The sequence below is a fragment of the Salmo trutta genome, chromosome 2 (assembly GCF_901001165.1).
Source record: "Salmo trutta chromosome 2, fSalTru1.1, whole genome shotgun sequence".
Classification (NCBI taxonomy): Eukaryota; Metazoa; Chordata; class Actinopteri; order Salmoniformes; family Salmonidae; genus Salmo; species Salmo trutta.
This window is the reverse complement of record NC_042958.1, coordinates 47,761,256-47,780,846: the sequence shown is the minus strand read 5'-3', so window position 1 is coordinate 47,780,846 and position 19,591 is coordinate 47,761,256. Positions and strand designations below refer to the sequence as shown.

The 19,591-nt window shown below is 41.9% G+C and overlaps 1 protein-coding gene across 9 annotated transcripts in view; it reads left to right on the top strand.

The window, feature by feature from the left end:
- Nucleotides 1–19,591, top strand: part of LOC115156125 (myocardin) — a 191,963-nt gene that overhangs the window by 74,080 nt on the left and 98,292 nt on the right. For all 9 annotated transcript variants that reach the window (XM_029703493.1, XM_029703467.1, XM_029703452.1 and 6 more), the window contains one exon: nucleotides 9,433–9,653. In XM_029703493.1, coding sequence (XP_029559353.1) covers nucleotides 9,491–9,653 — 163 coding nt within the window. In that variant the 5' untranslated portion in view covers nucleotides 9,433–9,490. The remainder of the gene's footprint in view (nucleotides 1–9,432; nucleotides 9,654–19,591) is intronic.

Below are 19,591 nucleotides of genomic sequence, written 5' to 3'. Positions count from 1 at the left end.
CAGGTACTGCTCATGTGATGTTTAACACAGTGGTGTAGTCAGTGGTGTAGTCAGTGGTGTAGTCAGTGGTGTAGTGGTGCCTGGATAAGTGGGTATACTCTGAATGTGATGTGTGAAGTGATGTGGTGTGGTGTGAAGTGATGTGTGGTGTGGTGTGAAGTGATGTGGTGTGAAGTGGTGTGAAGGGATGTGGTGTGGTGTGATGTGGTGTGAAGTGATGTGTGGTGTGAAGTGATGTGATGTGTGGTGTGAAGTGGTGTGAAATGATGTGGTGTGAAATGATGTGTGATGTGATGTGGTGTGGCGAGGTGTGATGTGGTGTGTGACTTGTAGGATGGATGGAGGGCAGTACAAGTGTTAGACGTAACACCGTTACCAGCGGTGTAGTGGAGGCTATACCCATGTATTCTCACTGATTTTTCAATGGGCATTGCCTTTTTTCTCACTTCCTTTGATGCGGATCAAAGTAGTGGAGGTATACGCCATGTAAATAATGTAGTACAATAGAGAAATCATGCACAAAGTAGCCTGCACAACTATATTCCCGTGCACTGGGAATATATTTATCATCAGAAATATCATCTGGCAGCAGGAGTGCTCAGCTGTCAACTGGCTGTCGCATGGTGCAGCTCACAGAGGAACCACATCGGTAGCAGGTGGTGTTTCAACTTATGATATTTACCAGTAAATGCTAACTAATGCAACAAAGGGTAAACCAGGTATAGAAAAGGTTTGGTTCGAAGCCTTGGTTGAATTTCTGCGATGCGCAATCCAGTCGTCATGCATTGTTTTGAATGAACATTTTATAAAGGCTTTCCCAAAAAAACTTCCCAATTTAAATGTTGACTGCAAAGTAGGCCTACCTGGCAGAATGATATTCTGATGATTTGTGTCAGTTGAGAAGGCATTTGTTTCACAAAATCTGCCATCACATGTAGGCCTATTGTACAGTACAGAAACACAGCTAGCCAAACAGTCTCTTGCTAGCTCCCAAAGATATTTATTTAGATTTTTCCCATTCCGCAAAAATGTTCTCCTGATGTGGTTTAAGCATTGTTGTGGCCTTAAACATAAACATTTTGTAGTTTTTCTATTAAAAAAATGTGAATTTGCCAGTGAAAATTATAGGAAAACATAGTATTTTTAACACAGGACGCCTTTCCTTCGCCGGGGTGGGGACGTTTTAGGAAATTGTTAGCAAGATTTGAGTTTAGAGTATACCCACTTATCCAGGCACCACTACACCACTGACTACACCACTGACTACACCACTGACTACACCACTGACTACACCACTGTGTTAAACATCACATGAGCAGTACCTGGGAGAGACAGTGAGCCTAGAGAACTTCCCTTAACGTGAAAATATGTCAAGCGGTTTACCTAAAAACCTATTTACCTATTGAAACGAAATGGATGGGGGGGGGGGACAGGAACAGCACGTCGGACAAAGCCATACTGTACATAGAGACACTTTGCGTGTGCGTGCGTGTGTGCCAGCCAATGCTTTACCTGGCTGAGGCTGTGTGACATGCTGGAATTGAATCCCAGATGTAGTCTATCAGGAGATTTAAGAGAGCAGCTCCAGCATTCTGAACTCCCTGAGTCGCCTGCTCCTTGAGCTCTGTAACGTCTGCTGCTTCTATTGTGTTGGGAGGCACGTGACGTGGAATCCACAATATGTAGTCCTAATCCCACAGAATGACATCATGTAGAACAGGTAATCCACACTATGTAGACTACTTAGAAGAAGATTTCAGAATGTTGAGGTCTATCAGTTTATCTGTAACGTCCCTCATTACTAAATATCACATGTCTAAAGTCTTTGTTGTTAGATATATTTTGGAGGGGATGGGTGGATGGATTAATGGTTAGGATATTTGTCATAACACCCGGGCTACATCTGGTGAACTGTAAAGTATTAGCGAATTCTCTTTTCTCCATTATCTTCATCTTTCTTGCTGTTTGTTGCCAGACAGAGACGCAAGCTCTTAGCGCTGTGTATTCCAGTTATTTTTCTGTTGAATTGACACTTAAGAGATCCTGGCCTGGGACATATTCCACTGTTTTGCTGTGTAGAGGGTTGATGAAACACCCCGGCCCAATTCCTCTGGTGATTGATGCCTATGAAACCCATAGAGCTAAACAGTGTTGAAGGAGGAGAATACCAGAAGCTACAGCTGCGTTGTTACCGTAGATCACAGACAGACTGGACAGTGGTAGTATGTAGCTGCCTCATATTCATCACAGATACATACTCAACCACTTTACAAACAGGTTGGGGAGAAAAGTTTGACCGTTGGTTGGTTATATTGTATGGTCGGGTTCTGAAATGGTGTGCACACTATGCTGAAAAAAACAACCTTTGATTTAGATTTGATTGTCAGATATCCTCCAAAGTAACGTTCTATGTTTTGTCTCCATTTCACCTCCCATCGTAACATGGCCTCGCTTTCCTCACTGTTTTTGAGTGAGTGTAGGTAGTGACAAAGCAGCCTGGCCTCAGAGTTAACGTAGTAAAATGTATGTTTACCATTCTACATCTACCCAAGTCATTTCAAAGTTTTTTGGTTGCGTACACAGATTTACAGATGTTATTCGCAGGTGCAGTGAAATGCTTGTGTTTCTAGGTTCCAACAGTGCAGTAATAATACCCTAACAACACAAAACAATACGCACATCATCCAAAAAGTAAAAAGAAAAATTAAGAACTATCAGAGCGAGCAATGTCAGTGTCCGGAATACAAATATACAGTACAAGTCAAACATTTGGACACACCTACTCATTCCAGGATTTTTCTTTATTTTGACTATTTTGTACATTGTAGAATAATTATGAAGATATTACTACTATGAAATAACACATTTGGAATCATGTAGTAACCAAAAAAGTGTTAAACAAATCAAAATATATTTTATATTTGAGATTCATTAAAGTAGCTACCCTTTGACTTGATGACAGCTTTGCACACTCTTGGCATTCTCTCAACCAGCTTCATGAGGTAGTCACCTGGAATGCATTTCAATTAACAGTTGTGCCTTCTTAAAAGTTAATTTGGGGAATTTCTTTCCTTCATAATGCGTTTGAGCCAATCGGTTGTGCTTTGACAAAGTAGGGGTGGTATACAGAAGATAGCCCTATTTATTAAATGACCAAGTCCATATTATGGCAAGAACAGCTCAAATAAGCAAAGAGAAATGACAGTCCATCAGTACTTTAAGACATGAAGGTCAGTCAATCCGGAACATTTCAAGAACTTTGAAAGTTTCTTCAAGTGCAGTCGCAAAAATCATCAAGCGCTATGATGAAACTGGCTCTCATGAGGACCACCACAGGAAAGGAAGACCCAGTTACCTCTGCTGTAGAGGATCAGCAGTTTTATATATATCTTTCCAAATGAATAAGCTTAATTATTCTTTGTTGAATGACCTCGAATAAGTCTGATCTATGAGAACAAGGGGAGTTGGAAGGTTTGCTGTTGTGGATTGAACGCAGAGATTGTTTTTACAGATTTATTTGTGTACAGCACATCACTGACAACTGATGACGACAATCGAGACAGTTTTATTGTGTTTCTGTCGGCTTGTCACCAAGATCTGAATGATGAACTGAATCAAATTAGCTTGAATAGAAAAGCCCACATTTATTTCATAAAGTATTGTCTTTGATTTACCATTCAACAATAATCACAACCAACTGTCACCTTTCCAATACTTTTGATGGATGAAATTTAGAATAGAGACATGCAGTAAACCAACATCCTAAAATCTGTCTGATCTCTCCCAGCATAGGTGGATATCAAAGCAACAGGCAGGGAAGACATATTTGGTCCACTCATCCAGTTATCACCTACTTGAACATTTTGCTACGCTTCTGCAACTCTGTCATCATTTATAAACCCCTCCCCCAAGATGGGAGTAATAAAAAATTAAATAAAATGTTTGTTTTTTCCCCTGGATAGTTCTTCTACTGGTTGCGAGAAGGCCTGGGTTTCCAGGAGGGCCTGGGTTTGCGAGAAGGCCTGGGTTTCGAGGAGGGCCTGGGTTTGCGAGAAGGCCTGGGTTTCCAGGAGGGCCTGGGTTTCCAAGAGGGCCATGAGGGCCAGGAGGGCCAGGGTTTCCTGGAGGGCCAGGGTTTCCAAGAGGGCCTGGATTTTCAGGAGGGCCTGGGTTTCCAAGAGGGCCTGGGTTTCCAAGAGGGCCTGGATTTTCAGGAGGGCCTGGATTTTCAGGAGGGCCTGGGTTTCCAAGAGGGCCTGGGTTTCTAAGAGGGCCTGGGTTTCCAAGAGGGCCTGGGTTTCCAAGAGGGCCAGGGTTTCCAAGAGGGCCAGGGTTTCCAAGAGGGCCAGGGTTTCCAAGAGGGCCAGGGTTTCCAAGAGGGCCTGGGTTTCCAAGAGGTCCAGGGTTTCCAAGAGGGCCTGGATTTTCAGATCTGGTGTCTGCGGTCTATGACAACATTGTCTTGTCTGTCACCTGAAAGTTGACTGCAGTAGCTGCTTAGCAAACACTCCTGTTATATTTTCCATTGGAACAAGCCGAGGGGTCACCAGAGCGGGCTGCCTGTGTTAGCCAAAGCCAGATGGGCTTTTCCTATAAACAAGTGTACAGGCAGTGGCACCTGACGCCATAACACTTCCGACTCTGTTTAGTGACCAGCGTTGCCATAAGTCACTTTGGAGAATTAAGTAAATATTTTCAATATGGCCCATGCCATTGTTTATTATAGAATGGCAAAAGTTCTAAATCCTCTGTTAAAAAATAATTTAATAACAACTTGTCAGAGCGGCAAAGCGTGGCGTACATAGAACCGGTACTTTTTCATTAGTCCAAAGTCTATTTACTTTAAAACAAATCCTGAAACACCACTTTTTTTCTCTCTCTCTCTAGCGTGTGGAAGGGCTCATATTGTAGTCGTCTATTACACAGACTATGACAAGGATTCTACAGTTTGGGATAAAAGCATGCCTTCGGCTTGCCAGGGTACTGTGTGAAGTTAGAACCAAATAATGATGTTAGCCATAACATAGAATAACATAACATAGAACTTGAATAGGAATGGATTCTATTTCTATGTTTAAAACAGTGTGTCACCACTCATTGATACAGGCTCATATTTCATCCTCATATTACCCATCATGCTGCTGGATTCAGGCTCCTCCATCCCCTCCTACTTCATTAGCTCCATGGAATGCCCAGCAGGAAGCATTAGGACATGTTAGACGTTGTGAGACCGCAGGGAAATACTCAGAGAATAGACACCATGTTAGTTAGAGAGGCCAATACTTTACGTACTGCTTCTTACCCTACAAATCCACTGGGGGCCTGTTTTATACAAGAGAAAAGTCACAAACATGGACCAGAATAACATATATTTTCTCCAAACTCTGTGTTCGAAGTAAGACGTGGTAAAACCGAGGCAGTTAAATAATTAGCTCAGGATGAGATGCCGGTATAACTGTCACATTTAGTAATTTAGTAGATCATGTTGTCTAGAGCACCTTACAATAGGTGCCTCCAAATAATATGGTTAAAGAAGGACTACAGTTTGTGTGCCAGCAACTATCACAGGACTATAATATAATACGACAAGCGACCAGAATATCCTAATTAGCTTCAATTGAAAATGTATTAATTCCCAGTGGTGGAAGTCTTGGCTTAACCCTGACATAAATAAGACCAGTCATGAAAGCATGCAGCCGTAAATGTGGCCAGCCAGCCAGCCAGCCAGCCAGCCCTCAGCTCAGCTGGTAAATGTAGCCAGCCAGCCAGCCCTCAGCTCAGCTGGTAAATGTGGCCAGCCAGCCCTCAGCTCAGCTGGTAAATGTGGCCAGCCAGCCCTCAGCTCAGCTGGTGGTCCAACAGGGGGAAGAACAGAAAGAAATGAAAGAAAATAACAACATTCCTGGATATAATAATCTGTCAGTGAGAGGTGTCGGGGATTTAACCTGTAACCTGTAACCTGCGTTGAACTATTTTCCCCTGAAAACCATTATGGGATAGCCCACACAGTGAAACCATTGACTAAATAAGATGAACATATGTCATACATAGAATACAGGCCTATACATGTGTATTTGTCCACGAAGCAAAACATTGACTTTGACCACACAAACAAACAGGGAGCTGTCTCTTGTGCTATAAGACTTCATGTATCACCACTAAAACCAATGCAGGCACCGACAACGGGAAAGTGAAATGTGGCTCAGATGCACTAACTTGCATTACTCCTCGGTCTGTTTACCATTAGAGAGGGGATGATGACACATCCAGGGTTCTTTCTCCAAACTGAGGGAATCGATAAGGTCAGGAGAAGAGGGAGAAACTCTAATTGCCACATGTCCAAAGACAAGACAGTGACTTACTCTCCATAACACATCCCACTGGGCACAGACGTTAATTCAACGTCTATTCCACGTTGGTTCAACGTAATTTCATAGAAATTCCGTGGAAACAACGTTAATTCAACCAGTGTGTGCCGGGTCTTCATCCATACTGAGGAAATCAATAGGGAGACCTAGGAAAGTCCTCTCTACATCTTTATAGAAAACCAAATGACATTTTAAATGGCAACCAATGTCTTACCCCACTCTCTTACCCCACTCTGTCTTACCCCACTCTAAGCATCCAGATACCATCGGCAAATAACATAAACATATTTTGAAGATGTGGATCGTTTTTTTTTACAGCTTCAGAGTTGGGTGTCTTGGGCCATGTGTTCTGCACTTCACTCCCACCTTACCCTGGACATGGGCTGGGCCGGTATCTATAGTGGAGATCAGACCATAGAATTAGAACCCGTTCTAGAACTACTTCTGAGCTTTTTCCAATGTTTCATCACATTGACTGAAGCACCTACAATCTATGGACTGAGGGGAAGAGTTTGTTCTTCTCCTGTAGTTGTCATCCAATAGCTAACGCCATGTAGGCCACACACTATGCCAGCAATCTCTGTCCTGTCCCGCCCTGGCCTTGGTTAGGCTGTCACTGTGATATGGCCAGGGTGGGCTCCCTCGGTCCTTGGCGATGGGTGGGCTCCCTCGGCCATTGGCAATGAGTGGGCTCCCTCGGTCCTTGGCGATGGGTGGGCTCCCTCGGTCATTGGCGATGGGTGGGCTCCCTCGGTCATTGGCGATGGGTGGGCTCCCTCGGTCCTTGGCGATGGGTGGGCTCCCTCGGTCCTTGGCGATGGGTGGGCTCCCTCGGTCCTTGACGATGGGTGGGCTCCCTCGGTCCTTGGCGATGGGTGGGCTCCCTCGGTCCATGGCGATGGGTGGGCTTTCAACCTCTGGCCCATCAGTTAAGACCTCATTAAAAGAGGAGTGCATAGAGGCATGTTTTCTGTTCTGCTATTTTATGGAGGGTAATTTACTGCAAGTGTTGTCTTGTTTCTGAGGTAAATGCTTGGCTTTGTTATTGTTTCCCCTGCTCGTGTTTATGGGCTGTATACAAGCCCCCTTTTTGTCTGCTCAACGTGCATTACACATATCTGTGGGACCAGATTCTGTATCTGTCTTACCACACAGATAAGTACATTTCCGATGGGCTCTCCTTTCCCTCGCATGGTTCTTTGGTCAAGTCTTGGCGAATGGCTGTGGCGTCATTTTGTAAGGCAGCTAACCTTGACTTGTAATGAAAACGGTCAGCTATGTGTCAAGCAAATGTGTAATATTATGAATATAACTAACTATAAATTGTCTAGTCATGAAAGGCTTTTAAAAGTTGATTTGAATCAGGTTTGGGAAAGAATCGCATTAGGACTATTAGTTTAACACGTGTTCATTATAAATCTACACACTAATACGTGTTCCTTATAAATCTACACACTAATACGTTTCCATTATAAATCTACATACTAATACGTTTCCATTATAAATCTACACACTAATACGTTTCCATTATAAATCTACACACTAATACGTGTTCATTATAAATCTACACACTAATACGTGTTCATTATAAATCTACACACTAATACGTTTCCATTATAAATCTACACACTAATACGTTTCCATTATAAATCTACACACTAATACGTTTCCATTATAAATCTACACACTAATACGTTTCCATTATAAAAATATTTAGACTACTTATCCGACACCTTGTAACCGGGCAGACTGGCCGACGTAGCCTAGCTTTTTGATACCTCAGCTGTTTTCAGGAGGCGTGACATATGAGGGAACGGTTGTCCTCTAAGCATCAGAGTGGTTCTCCAAACAGAGCTTATTAAAGAAAACACTGATGCAAGCTCACAGTGCCCTGTGGGACCCCTCAGTGGACGATGATGTACGGGGCCCCGGGCAGAACAGAAGACTTGGCTTGTCTATGGACGAGAGTGAGGGGCCTCGTTTTTCACCTCGACGGTTTTCTCTCAATGCTACTGAATCCGCTGAGCATGGAGTGTTTATTATTTGGAAATAAGGAAGAAGGGAGAAGAAGGTCTGCTCTTTGTAAACTCTGTAAATGAAGAAGTTGGCCGATGTGGAGGGCGGATGGCGAGAGAAGCAGGACTTGTCCATGGGCTTAAGCTCTGTAAACAGACGGACGCATGCAGCATGCTGGTCGCTGTGCCGTCTCCAGCCTCAGATGGATTCTAAACTAAAGACAATACAAAACGCTGTTGGAACGGCACACACTAACATAATGGTTAACAACCACAGGGTTTAGAAACACATGGGCATTGGAAATGTAAAGGCATAGATTTCTCGTTGTGTGACGTGTCTGTGGCATATATATTTCTCGTTTTGTGATGTCAGTTGGATTTTAATTGACCAGCTGTTGTTTTTAACCTGGAGTGGACAGATGCTGAGGCAGCAACAATATCCTGCACGGTGGCCTCTGTGATATTATGATATCAGCCTATGAAGTCGTGAAAGGATGTGTCCTGTCTCTCTCTCTCTCTCTCTCTCTCTCTCTCTCTCTCTCTCTCTCTCTCTCTCTCTCTCTCTCTCTCTCTCTCTCTCTCTCTCTCTGACAGGATGTGTTCTCTCTCTCTCTCTCCCTCTCTCTTTCTCTCTGACAGGATGTGTCCTCTCTCTCTGACAGGATGTGTCCTCTCTCTCTCTGACAGGATGTGTCCTCTCTCTCTCTCTCTCTCTCCCTCTCTCTTTCTCTCTGACAGGATGTGTCCTCTCTCTCTCTCTCCCTCTCTCTTTCTCTCTGACAGGATGTGTCCTCTCTCTCTCTCTCCCTCTCTCTTTCTCTCTGACAGGATGTGTCCTCTCTCTCTCTCTCTCTCTCTGACAGGATGTGTCATCTCTCTCTCTCTCTCTCTCTCTCTCTCTGACATGATGTGTTCTCTCTCTCTCTCTGACAGGATGTGTCCTCTCTCTCTGACAGGATGTGTCCTCTCTCTCTCTGACAGGGTGTGTCCTCTTTGTCTCTGAAAGGGGAACTGATTTTGACAGGATTTGTCCTCTCTCTCTCTGACAGGATGTGATTCCCAGTAAACTAGTCCTACAGAGAGAAACACAGCATTGCAGTGCGCAGCATGACTGCAGTGAAAACTACTGAGCTGTCTGTCCACAGTAAGGAGAACAGGCAAAGTCCTGGACACCTACAGACTAAAGAGGACAATGAGGACCCCCAAGACAAGAAGGACCTCAGCAACCACACAACCAGGAAGCAGCCCTCAACCAATGTGAGCAAGAAGGGTGAGTTTTAATACTATTAGTTATAATTCAAATTAAATGAAAACATATAAACAGGAATAGCATTTTGTAAGTATTATGTAAAAAGTTTGCCATAGTACAAGGTCGCTGATTTGAATCCTGATCCTAGGTATTACCTTAAATTTGCCAGGTTTAGCTGGCTATAGACCAATTAAACTTAGACGTTGACAATGTCAATGATACTAATGATAGTGATCAGCAGATTGATGGGATTGGCTGAATCAATCACACGTGATAACAAATCATATGAAGATCCCCGTCAATCCAAGCATAAAAATATTTTTTCTTATTTTCTTCCGCAACTTCAAAATTCCATACAAACCTTCTGATTACACTTTGGATGGTTTATCAATACACCCAATCACTACAGGCATCCTTGCTAACTCAGTTGCTGGAGAGGAAGGAAACCGCTCAGGGATTTCACCATGAGGCCAATGGTGACTTTAAAACAGGTACAGAGTTTAATGGCTGTGATAGGAGAAAACTGGGATCAACATTGTAGTTTCTCCACAATTCTAACCTAAATGACAGAGTAAAAGAAGGAAACCTGTACAGAATAAAATATTCCAAAACATGCATCCTTTGCAATAAGGCACTACATTAAAACTGCCAAAAATGTGGCAAATAAATTAACTTTATGTTCTGAATACAAAGTGTTATGTTTGGGGCAAATCCAACACAACACATTACTGACTAACACTCTCCATATTTTCAAACATAGTGGTGGCTGCATCATGTTATGGGTATGCTTGTCAATGGCGAGGACTGGGGAGTTTTTCAGGATAAAATAAACGGAATAGATCTACAGTAATCACAGGCAAAATCCTGGAGGAAAACCTGCTATAGTCTGTTCTCCAACAGACACCGGGAGACAAATTCACCTTTCAGCAGGACAATAACCTAAAACACAAGGCCAAATATGCCAACACAAGGCCAATATGCTTACCAAGACAAGATTGAACATTTCTGAATGGCCCAGTTACATTTTTTACTTAAATTTGCTTAAAAATCTATGGCAAGACTTGAAAATGGCTGTCTAGCAATGATCAATAACCAACGTGACAGAGCTTGAAGAATTTTAAAAAGAATAATCTGCAAATATTGTACAATCCAGGTGCTCACCCAGAAAGACTTGCTGTCATCACTGCCAATGGTGAATATAACGTATTTACTCAGGGGTGTGAATACTTTCTGCATTTTATTTTCAATACATTTGCAACAATTTCTTAAAACATTTTCACTTTTTCATTATGAGGTATTGTGTGTAGATGGGTGCGATTTTTTTATTTATTTGATCACTTGAATTCAGGCTGTAACACAACAAAATCAGGAATAAGTCAAGGGGTATGAGTACTTACTGAAGGCACTGTACCAGGCAAATAGGTAAGTATGTTCCTTCCTGCGCCAGGTAAAACCTGATGATTGATCTGTGTTGAAATATCTGTACGCTCTGCTTTTTAACTTCACAGCCCTAATCGAACCAGTTTAAATGCCACTGGCATCACAAGGGTCGGAAGATGAAATCCAGTGATATAAGCATGTATTTTTAGAATGATGTATCCCCCTGGACTACCTGCGAAACGAACGAATGGGACGGTGAGAGAAATACAGCCTTTTCCTACTTCACTCCTCTCCTCACTGCTTTTCCATTATGTCATGTGTGGTGGTAGTCTGAGATTAATGGAAGAGGCGGACAAACAAACTGGAATCTCCTCAACTTTAGCCATTCATTTTTTTCCCTTCTCCTCTCTCCTTCTCCTCTCTCCTTCTTCTCTCCTCTCTCCTCTCCTTCTCCTTCCCCTTCTCCTTCTCCTCTTCTTCTCCTCTCTCCTTCTCCTTCTTCTCTCTCCTTCTTCTTTCATATCAGGCCCGAGATAGAGAGGGAGACCGAGACAGAGAGAACTAAATAAAACAGTAAAATGTTTCAGGTTCTTGTCCATGTCTCCTGGTTCTCTTGCCAAAGACTAGATGACAGAGTCCTAATGTAATGTAAAGATTAGTCTGATTCGGTCATAGCAGCCTTTTTAATTTACTCAAGTATATAATGGTGATGCGAGAATCCTCATACCTTATTTCTAAAGCTCGTTGTAAATAAAGATTTTGTAAACGTCTGCAGGCCAAAAACCCTCTGCTGTGTGTGTCTGTGTGTTAACATGAACCCAGCAGCGTCTCAGACTTGGCCCCTATCCAGAGAGTCGTAGTTGGCATCTTGTCATGAGGACTGCACTGTTCTCTCTCAGGGTGGTGGAGTAAATGAATGCTCCTCACATGTGATTCTAATAGTTGTATTAAAACCTCTTGCGTATATCCTACCACTGGGGGCGCCACAGTGCATTTTGGAAAAAATTCGTTCCCATTTTCAACGGCCTACTAATCAAACTCAGAAGCTAGGACATGCATATACTTATTTTATATGGATAGAAAACACCCCAAAGTTTCTAAAACTGTTTGAATGGTGTCTGTGAGTATAACAGAACTCGTATGGCAGTCAAAACCCCGAGACCGATTGAACCAGGAAGTGGGATTCTGAATTGTGGACTCGACTTCACAGCCTTCCCTGTAATTCACAACGTGAAAAAATGATAATTGAGCACTTTCCAGTGCATCCACTAGATGTCCCCAGTCTTTACAAAGTGTTTTGAGGCTTCTACAGTCGAAACTCAGTGTAGGAGACGATGTGGCAATTGGTCACAGTAGGAGGGCCATCAGCATTGTGACGTCGGCGGCCGTGTCTGCCCCCACCTTTGGAAACGTTTTGAAACACAATGAAATCGTCCCACTCGAATCTGATTGGCTCTCTTGTTGAAACAGGCCCTGAAGATTAATTTTATACAACGTTTGACATGTTTGAACGAACCTAACGGAGGGAAAATAGTCATTTTTCGTTAGCCAAGTGCCGCGCACGGATCAACATTTGGTTACAGCCTTAGGACGCGCTAACAACAGCAAGCTAATGGGACATAAAGGATGGACTTTTTCGACCGAAAATACATTTGTCGTGGACCTGGGATTCCTGGAAGTGCTTTCTGATGAAGACAACTAAAGGTGAGGGATTATTGGCAATATTATACAAGATCAGATGTGATGTGCGATTGTTCCAAGATGGCGACAAGCTAGGCTTTCTAGCTTATTTTCTGAGTATCGCATCCCCTTTTATCTCAAAGTGTGATTACCCTGTAAAGTTAATTTAAAATCTGTTATGACGGGTGTTTTCAAGAGAGATCTTAGATTGACAATATAAAAAAAAAAAAACGTTTTCGAATAGTAATTTATAAAATTGTAGCACTGTTTCCCGGGACGCATTTTATGAAAAAATAGTTAGTCAACGTCAGGTGCCGATGTAAAATGCTGTTTTTATATAGAAATATGACCTTTATTGAACAAAAGATTGCATGCTGTGTGTAACATGATGTCCTAGGTGTGTCATCTGATGAAGTTTGTAAAAGGTTAGGGCTGCATTTAGCTGTTTTTTGGTTATATGTGATGCATGTGCCTGGTCGGAAAATTCATATGATGCTACTTTTACCATGTACTCCTCTAACATAATCTAATATTGTGCTTTTCCTGTAAAACCTTTTTGAAATCGGACAACGAGGGTCGATTCAAGAGAGGTGTATCTATAAAACCATATGAGACAGTCCTTTATTTGAAAAAAAAATATATTGAATTTCGTTATGCTAATGTCGCTAGGAGTTTTTCGCTGGAAAATGATCCCGCTAACGGGATGAGAGTCTCTTGTAACTCCTAAATGCACATCACATATGACCACCCTAAGTGGAAAAGCATAACCTGCCAAAACTTGTTTTAATCAGTAAATTTATTGTGAAGGGGGGACTTTTAATCTAGACTTTTGTATTGTTAAAAAAACTCTAACAAAGTTATAGATGTTTAAAATGCAACATTCCTCATTTCGAAGAAACTGTGCACATTTATACTTAAAAATACTTTAATTTGTATTGTATCTTGTTTAGATTGTGAGTTAGACATGAAAAGAGGGCTAGATCCCTTCTTCATGTCAAGTCTGTCAAGGTGTTGAGGGAGTCCACAGGATGGCATCGTTCACACAGGTTTGACATTAGATGCCTATACCCTCCCGTTGTAGCTCATAGGACAACTTTCACTGCAATGACAGAATACAGCAATCTGCCTCCTCCACTAGTTAGTACAGGATGACGTGATTCAGTCACAGGACTGTATGGGTGCACCTCCATTGTCTTAAATGGTTTCATCTCTTTGTCTCATTTCCTTAATCCTGCACTGACATAAAATAGCTGGTCTAATGCGTCCAGATACATTGCTTCCAGATCAATGCAGATGATGGAAATTAAGTCATGATTACACTATGGAGATACAGGTCAGCTATTTTCCTGTAACCACTTAAAGGGGCAATCTGTGATTGTTACATCCATTTTTTGCTTTAAGTTAATAATGTATACCCATAGATTTTTTTAAAGAATATAACTTATAAATACATCATGGTGTTAGTTCAACTGTCGTACCCCATCAGAAGCAAAATATAGACTTGTTTTACTCCAATGTTTCTAAACAATGTTAGTTTTAAATAAACGCTGTATAGCCTCAACCCATGGCTAGCCAGTCCTTGCATTCATAGCTCTATCTATGAAGTTGAGAGAGGTGCCATTTCTCCAGCCCCATTCCTCAGCTGTTTGTTTACGAAGAACGGCTTTGTTGTTGTTTGAATAGCATCATATGAACTTATCAAGAGCAGGTTGATTCAAATGATCGATTACTCCCGTCGTGTGAGACTTGAAACAATTCAACCAAGAACTGACTTCCTGATATTCAGATTGAACTGTCTGTTAGTGATATCGTTTTATATAAAGGAGAGGTATTTACAGACTACAAGCCTCATACCCTTGCAAACAAGTCTCACTGGCCCCACATCAAAGATCTTGATTGGGTAGCGTTCCGATTACCGATTTGTAAGGGGGTTCAGTCCGAGTGTAATTCTTCACAGGGTTTTCATGTGAAAACATGCAGCTTTACCTGATAGAAATCAGTGAAATACTACTTTAATTTGGCCAAACGAGGGAGGATGAGAAGGAGAGGATGAGGAGGAGGGAAAAGGTTGTTTGGCACGGGTGGGTTCTCCGACACCTGCAGTGGAGAACCGTATTGTTCCAATCTGTTCCTTGGCGTGCTGCACGTTCACCTCCCTGAATGCCTTGCTTTCATGTGAATTCCATGGTGATTTGGCGGAGGATGATTGGTCAACGGACTGAATATTACACCCATCTGGACCAATAAAGCGAGAGGAGACGATCACTTGATCACTGTGGTAATTGGGATCTTGGGTCGGGGTCAATCAAGTGCACCCACCCACCCACTGTTATAATACTATGGTTATTGTAGATAATAATTTAATGAATTTTTATTTATTTTGGGTAACAGACATATATATATATATATATACAACAAAATGTACAATGTGGACGCAGAGGATATCACTTAAAAGTATTAATTAACACACTTGTTTCCAAAGTGGTCCTCGATGGTAAAAATAATAACACAAATAATGAAGAAAAGGCAAGACAAAATTACAAATAAGAGGAGTGATTGATGAAATGTCAATGGGTATAGAGAGGGATGTAAAGATTCACCAATACGCATCGGTCCCCGATTAAAATCGGTCTGCGGACCCCAATCTGATCCAAATGTAGCATGCATCGGTCAGAAAATCAATTCAAACCTTATGAATCGTGGTTCACATTTTTTAGGGGGTCATGTTACATTCTTTCTACCTTCTGAAAATAGGCAACCTATCATCTTTTGTGACAACTGATGTGTCTGCTCCTTCAGTGTCGAACTGCTTGTAACAGTGTTGACAGTCATTGATCTACAAGTCATTTTTCAGGCCAAACAACCCCGGGCAATATCAGTAGCCTCGTCAAACTGCGCCCTGACCAACGCGAGATAGGTGGCCTGTTTCTGAAATTTGATCGGCACCTTCAGCATTCTAATGATGAAATGGCTTGCCTGATATTAGGATTTATTCATTTATTTATTTGACAGACTATGTCATTTGCTAGGTTATTGTTATCAATGCGCAGTTGAAAATGGTGTTTTACCAGAATAAAAGTAAACTACCGGAGACGCAACTTTCATCTGGCAAAATACCTGCTGATCGAGGCTTATAATATATTTTATTTTGATTGTTCAGGTTCACTATCAGCAATAGTTTTGGTAGTTTTGCTTTAAACAAAGAGTGTATGGTAATGTTTTGATATACAGATATAGCAGTCGCTGTTACGAAGCATGGCCGAAGCCAGAGGAAAAGTGAAGATCACTCAATAGCTACCAAACGGTCAAAACCATTCGATTTTGAGATGGGGTGAAATTCAAAAGTGTGCTATATATATTCATTGCCTATGTTATAGCAAATTTATGAACAATACATGTTTATACATTACTAGCTCAAACACTTAATCTGCATGAAGGACAAGTTAATTAGGGTGATGGTGATTTCAGAACCAAAGTGGGGGGAGGAACATTTAGGCTACATTGACCCGCTAATCTGTTAGTGGTAGTGGGGTGGTAGATGCCTAGTCTTCTTTATGACCCTAATCTGTTAGTGGTAGTGGGGTGGTAGATGCCTAGTCTTCTTTATGACCCTAATCTGTTAGTGGTAGTGGGGTGGTAGATGCCTAGTCTCCTTTATGGCCCTAATCTGTTAGTGGTAGTGGGGTGGTAGATGCCTAGTCTTCTTTATGACCCTAATCTGGTAGTGGCAGTGGGGTGGTAGATGGGTGGCCTTCCTTATGGCTCAGATTAGGTGCCTACATAGTACATACACCATAGACATACATAATTCACACACACAGAATTCAGCTCAGACAGATCCAGCTCAGAGAGGCCCAGGTCATGAGCTCCATCAGCAGCAGATTTTCATTTACACTGGAAAATGAATGTGTTTATGCCACAAATGTTAGTGTATCGCATCAAACCAAATCGCATCGATTCGTTCTCTAATCAAACCAAATCGTACTGAATCATTTCAAACTAAAACGTATGGTTCCTGTATCAGAGCCCATGTATCTACATACGTATCGAGGCATCTTGAAAAGGAAAGATGCACGTCGCCAGTACTAGATAAGAGGACTAATTTAATGAAATGTCAGTATGAGCACGTACGTTGATGTCATCCTATTGGTGAATGGCTCTGTTGCCAATCAAATGTATGTCTAAACTAGTTGTAACTATAACTACTAGGGGACAGTGTGCATGCCAGAGATCAGACGCCATGATTACAGGGTAATTCTTCAGTGGTAATAGTAATGTTCTGTTCTAAGCATTTGTTTACTTCTTGGCAAGCGCTCTCATCTTACAAAAGCGCTCTCTACACAATTGCCAAAAGCTATATCTCAGATTTGATCGGGACTATGAGAGCGAGGAGAAAATAAAAACACACTAACAACTAGGGCCCAGCATTTTCTTTATAGGCAGCAGGTGGAATGTGTTTCCTTTGCGGTTGTTTTAAGCTCCTAATTCAACCGTGAAATTTCATTCATCATCGAACCGCCGCTCACCTCCGAACGGAGAAAGGCTTGAAGACGACGGAGGATTAGTTGATGGATCTAGTATTTCTCAGGGCAAATATTACCTCGTACTGTGTACTGGCAGGGATCTCTAATCTCAGCCACATAAATACAGCATCATTACCTTTGTTGCTAAACAATCTGTACTACGCCAAGAGTGCTGCCTGCATGTTGACTGGACATCGATAGTTGACTTTTTGCAGTAAGTTTGGAAGTTTTCGGCTTCCCCCTTCGCCAAGCCAATGCTCACCTAGCTGAAATGTACAGTTGAAACTGGTTTGCAGCTGAGAGAGAGAGAGACCCTCATAATTGACACTGAGGACACATACTATGGTTCACTCTGAATGTACTCTTAAGTGGATGAGGTGGCACTGGTATGTAGTGCTGCTTCTGCCCTCAGTCTCCAACAGCTTATTAACTAAATGAGATGATGTCATAGATTTAATCCCTAACATGAGTCCCTGTGATGGACCAGCTGCTCTTCTGCCGCTCACGCTCTGGTGGAGAGAGTCATTCTATGGCTGTATGACATTCCACTCCATTGTATCATGATCGCGTGTTCTAAGAGATGGGCCAGCTATACTGTCCTACTGAAACATGGTCTCATTGGCTGGACTGAAACCGTGATGAACTGTCATATTTTCAGTCATCAATCTAGTACAAACGGTTAACAGTATTGTGTGAAACTACGTGCTCTAATTCAGCAAAGCTGATATATTGGTGATATACAGTATATTTGTCTGTATGAATGAATGTATAAACTAATGATTGTCCCTCTGACCGGATGTAGAACCTATATTCAGAGGAAATGAAGACATAATTGAATGTTTTTACTCCTCTATGCCTTTGCCAACAGGGAAGCAGAAATCAGATGGGAGTACTGTGGATTGATCTTAGTGGTTTGATAAAGTAGGAAAACATTGATATATATTAGTGGATTAGAAGAGGAATGGTTGCCTACAAAACATCAATCACTACAGACAGATCTATTAACTTCATTAAAGAAGCTAAAAGGTTGCCTGGAATTAATGTTCACTTTGGTCTGTCACACACACACACACAGTGGGTAAATATTTGAGTTGCCTAAGTACGCAGACCTAGTATAGTCCCAGAGGTATCAGTAAGATACGATATGATTCAATTCTGTTACGTTAATAATAACATTGACATTGACCTAATCTAAGGCATGACAATTATTCATTCATCAGCTGTTCGCCAGGAAAAGAAGAAGAAAAAAACTGTCTAAAATGTACATCTTTCTCCCATACCCTCCCTCGCCTTGAGCTCTGCAGGAAAACACAAGCTCATCAATTCCAGTGTATTCTATTATTAGATGTGTAACAAAATGCTCAAAGTCAGCTCTGGCACGTGGTGGTGAAGACGGGACCTAGCGCTTTCAAACCGAGGGCAGCAGAGGTTAACGGGCTGTTTCTTTTTCCAGGTGTTGTATTGTGGATACAAGAGCTTTGGATGGTGAATTTTATCAAGGACAGAAAATCCTCTCGGTGGAAAGGAAAACAGTATGCAGCTTTGATTCAGCTCACAGGAGAGGAGGAAGGAACGAGAGAGACCTCATAAGAGAGAAAGATATAGACCGCATTCTGTATTCTCAGTTATTGATAATATCTGTGGCATTAAAGTGAATGGATAAAGGCTGTATGAGGAAGTTGATTAAATCGTTTGATCTGTTTTGGATGTAGGGGCTCCATTCTTCACTGTTATCCTGAGATGGTGTAATGATAGAGATGGTGTAATGATAGAGAGGCTAAAACGAAAGCTACATATAGAACAACAGGAGAATATAGACATCATGGTGGCACCAGCTATGTAACAGACTAGTAATAAAGGGAAAGAGAGATGGAGCTGGGTTGCATGCAAGGTGAAATCATTCTCAGTAACATTCCTCCCTCTCCGCTCCCCACTCCCAAACCATCCTCATGTGTTGCAAATAAAAGAAGAAAAATTCATTTTAGGGTATTACTAGTCAGAAACCCAGGTATGTATTAGTCAAAATAGGGGGGAAGTTAGAACCATATGTTCATTTGAATGGGAAAGCACATGGTTGTGATTATAGACATGCTGTGGATGATAGGAGTGCACACAGAACCCTGGCCCAAAGATGGTCCCGTTTCCAGGACAACGATGAGTAAATCAAAACAATTATAGGATATAAAGAACTCGTGTCAACAAGCAGGCCCACAAACACAAAGTGGCGTCGCCAGGTCCCACATGCCTCCTTTTCAAGCAATGTGATTTGTGTGGTAGACATCAACACACTCTCAACATCAAGGCATTTTATTATTCCATTAAAAAAAAAGTTATATAATGTGTTTTATTATTTTTCTCCCAGCTAAGGCTTGTATG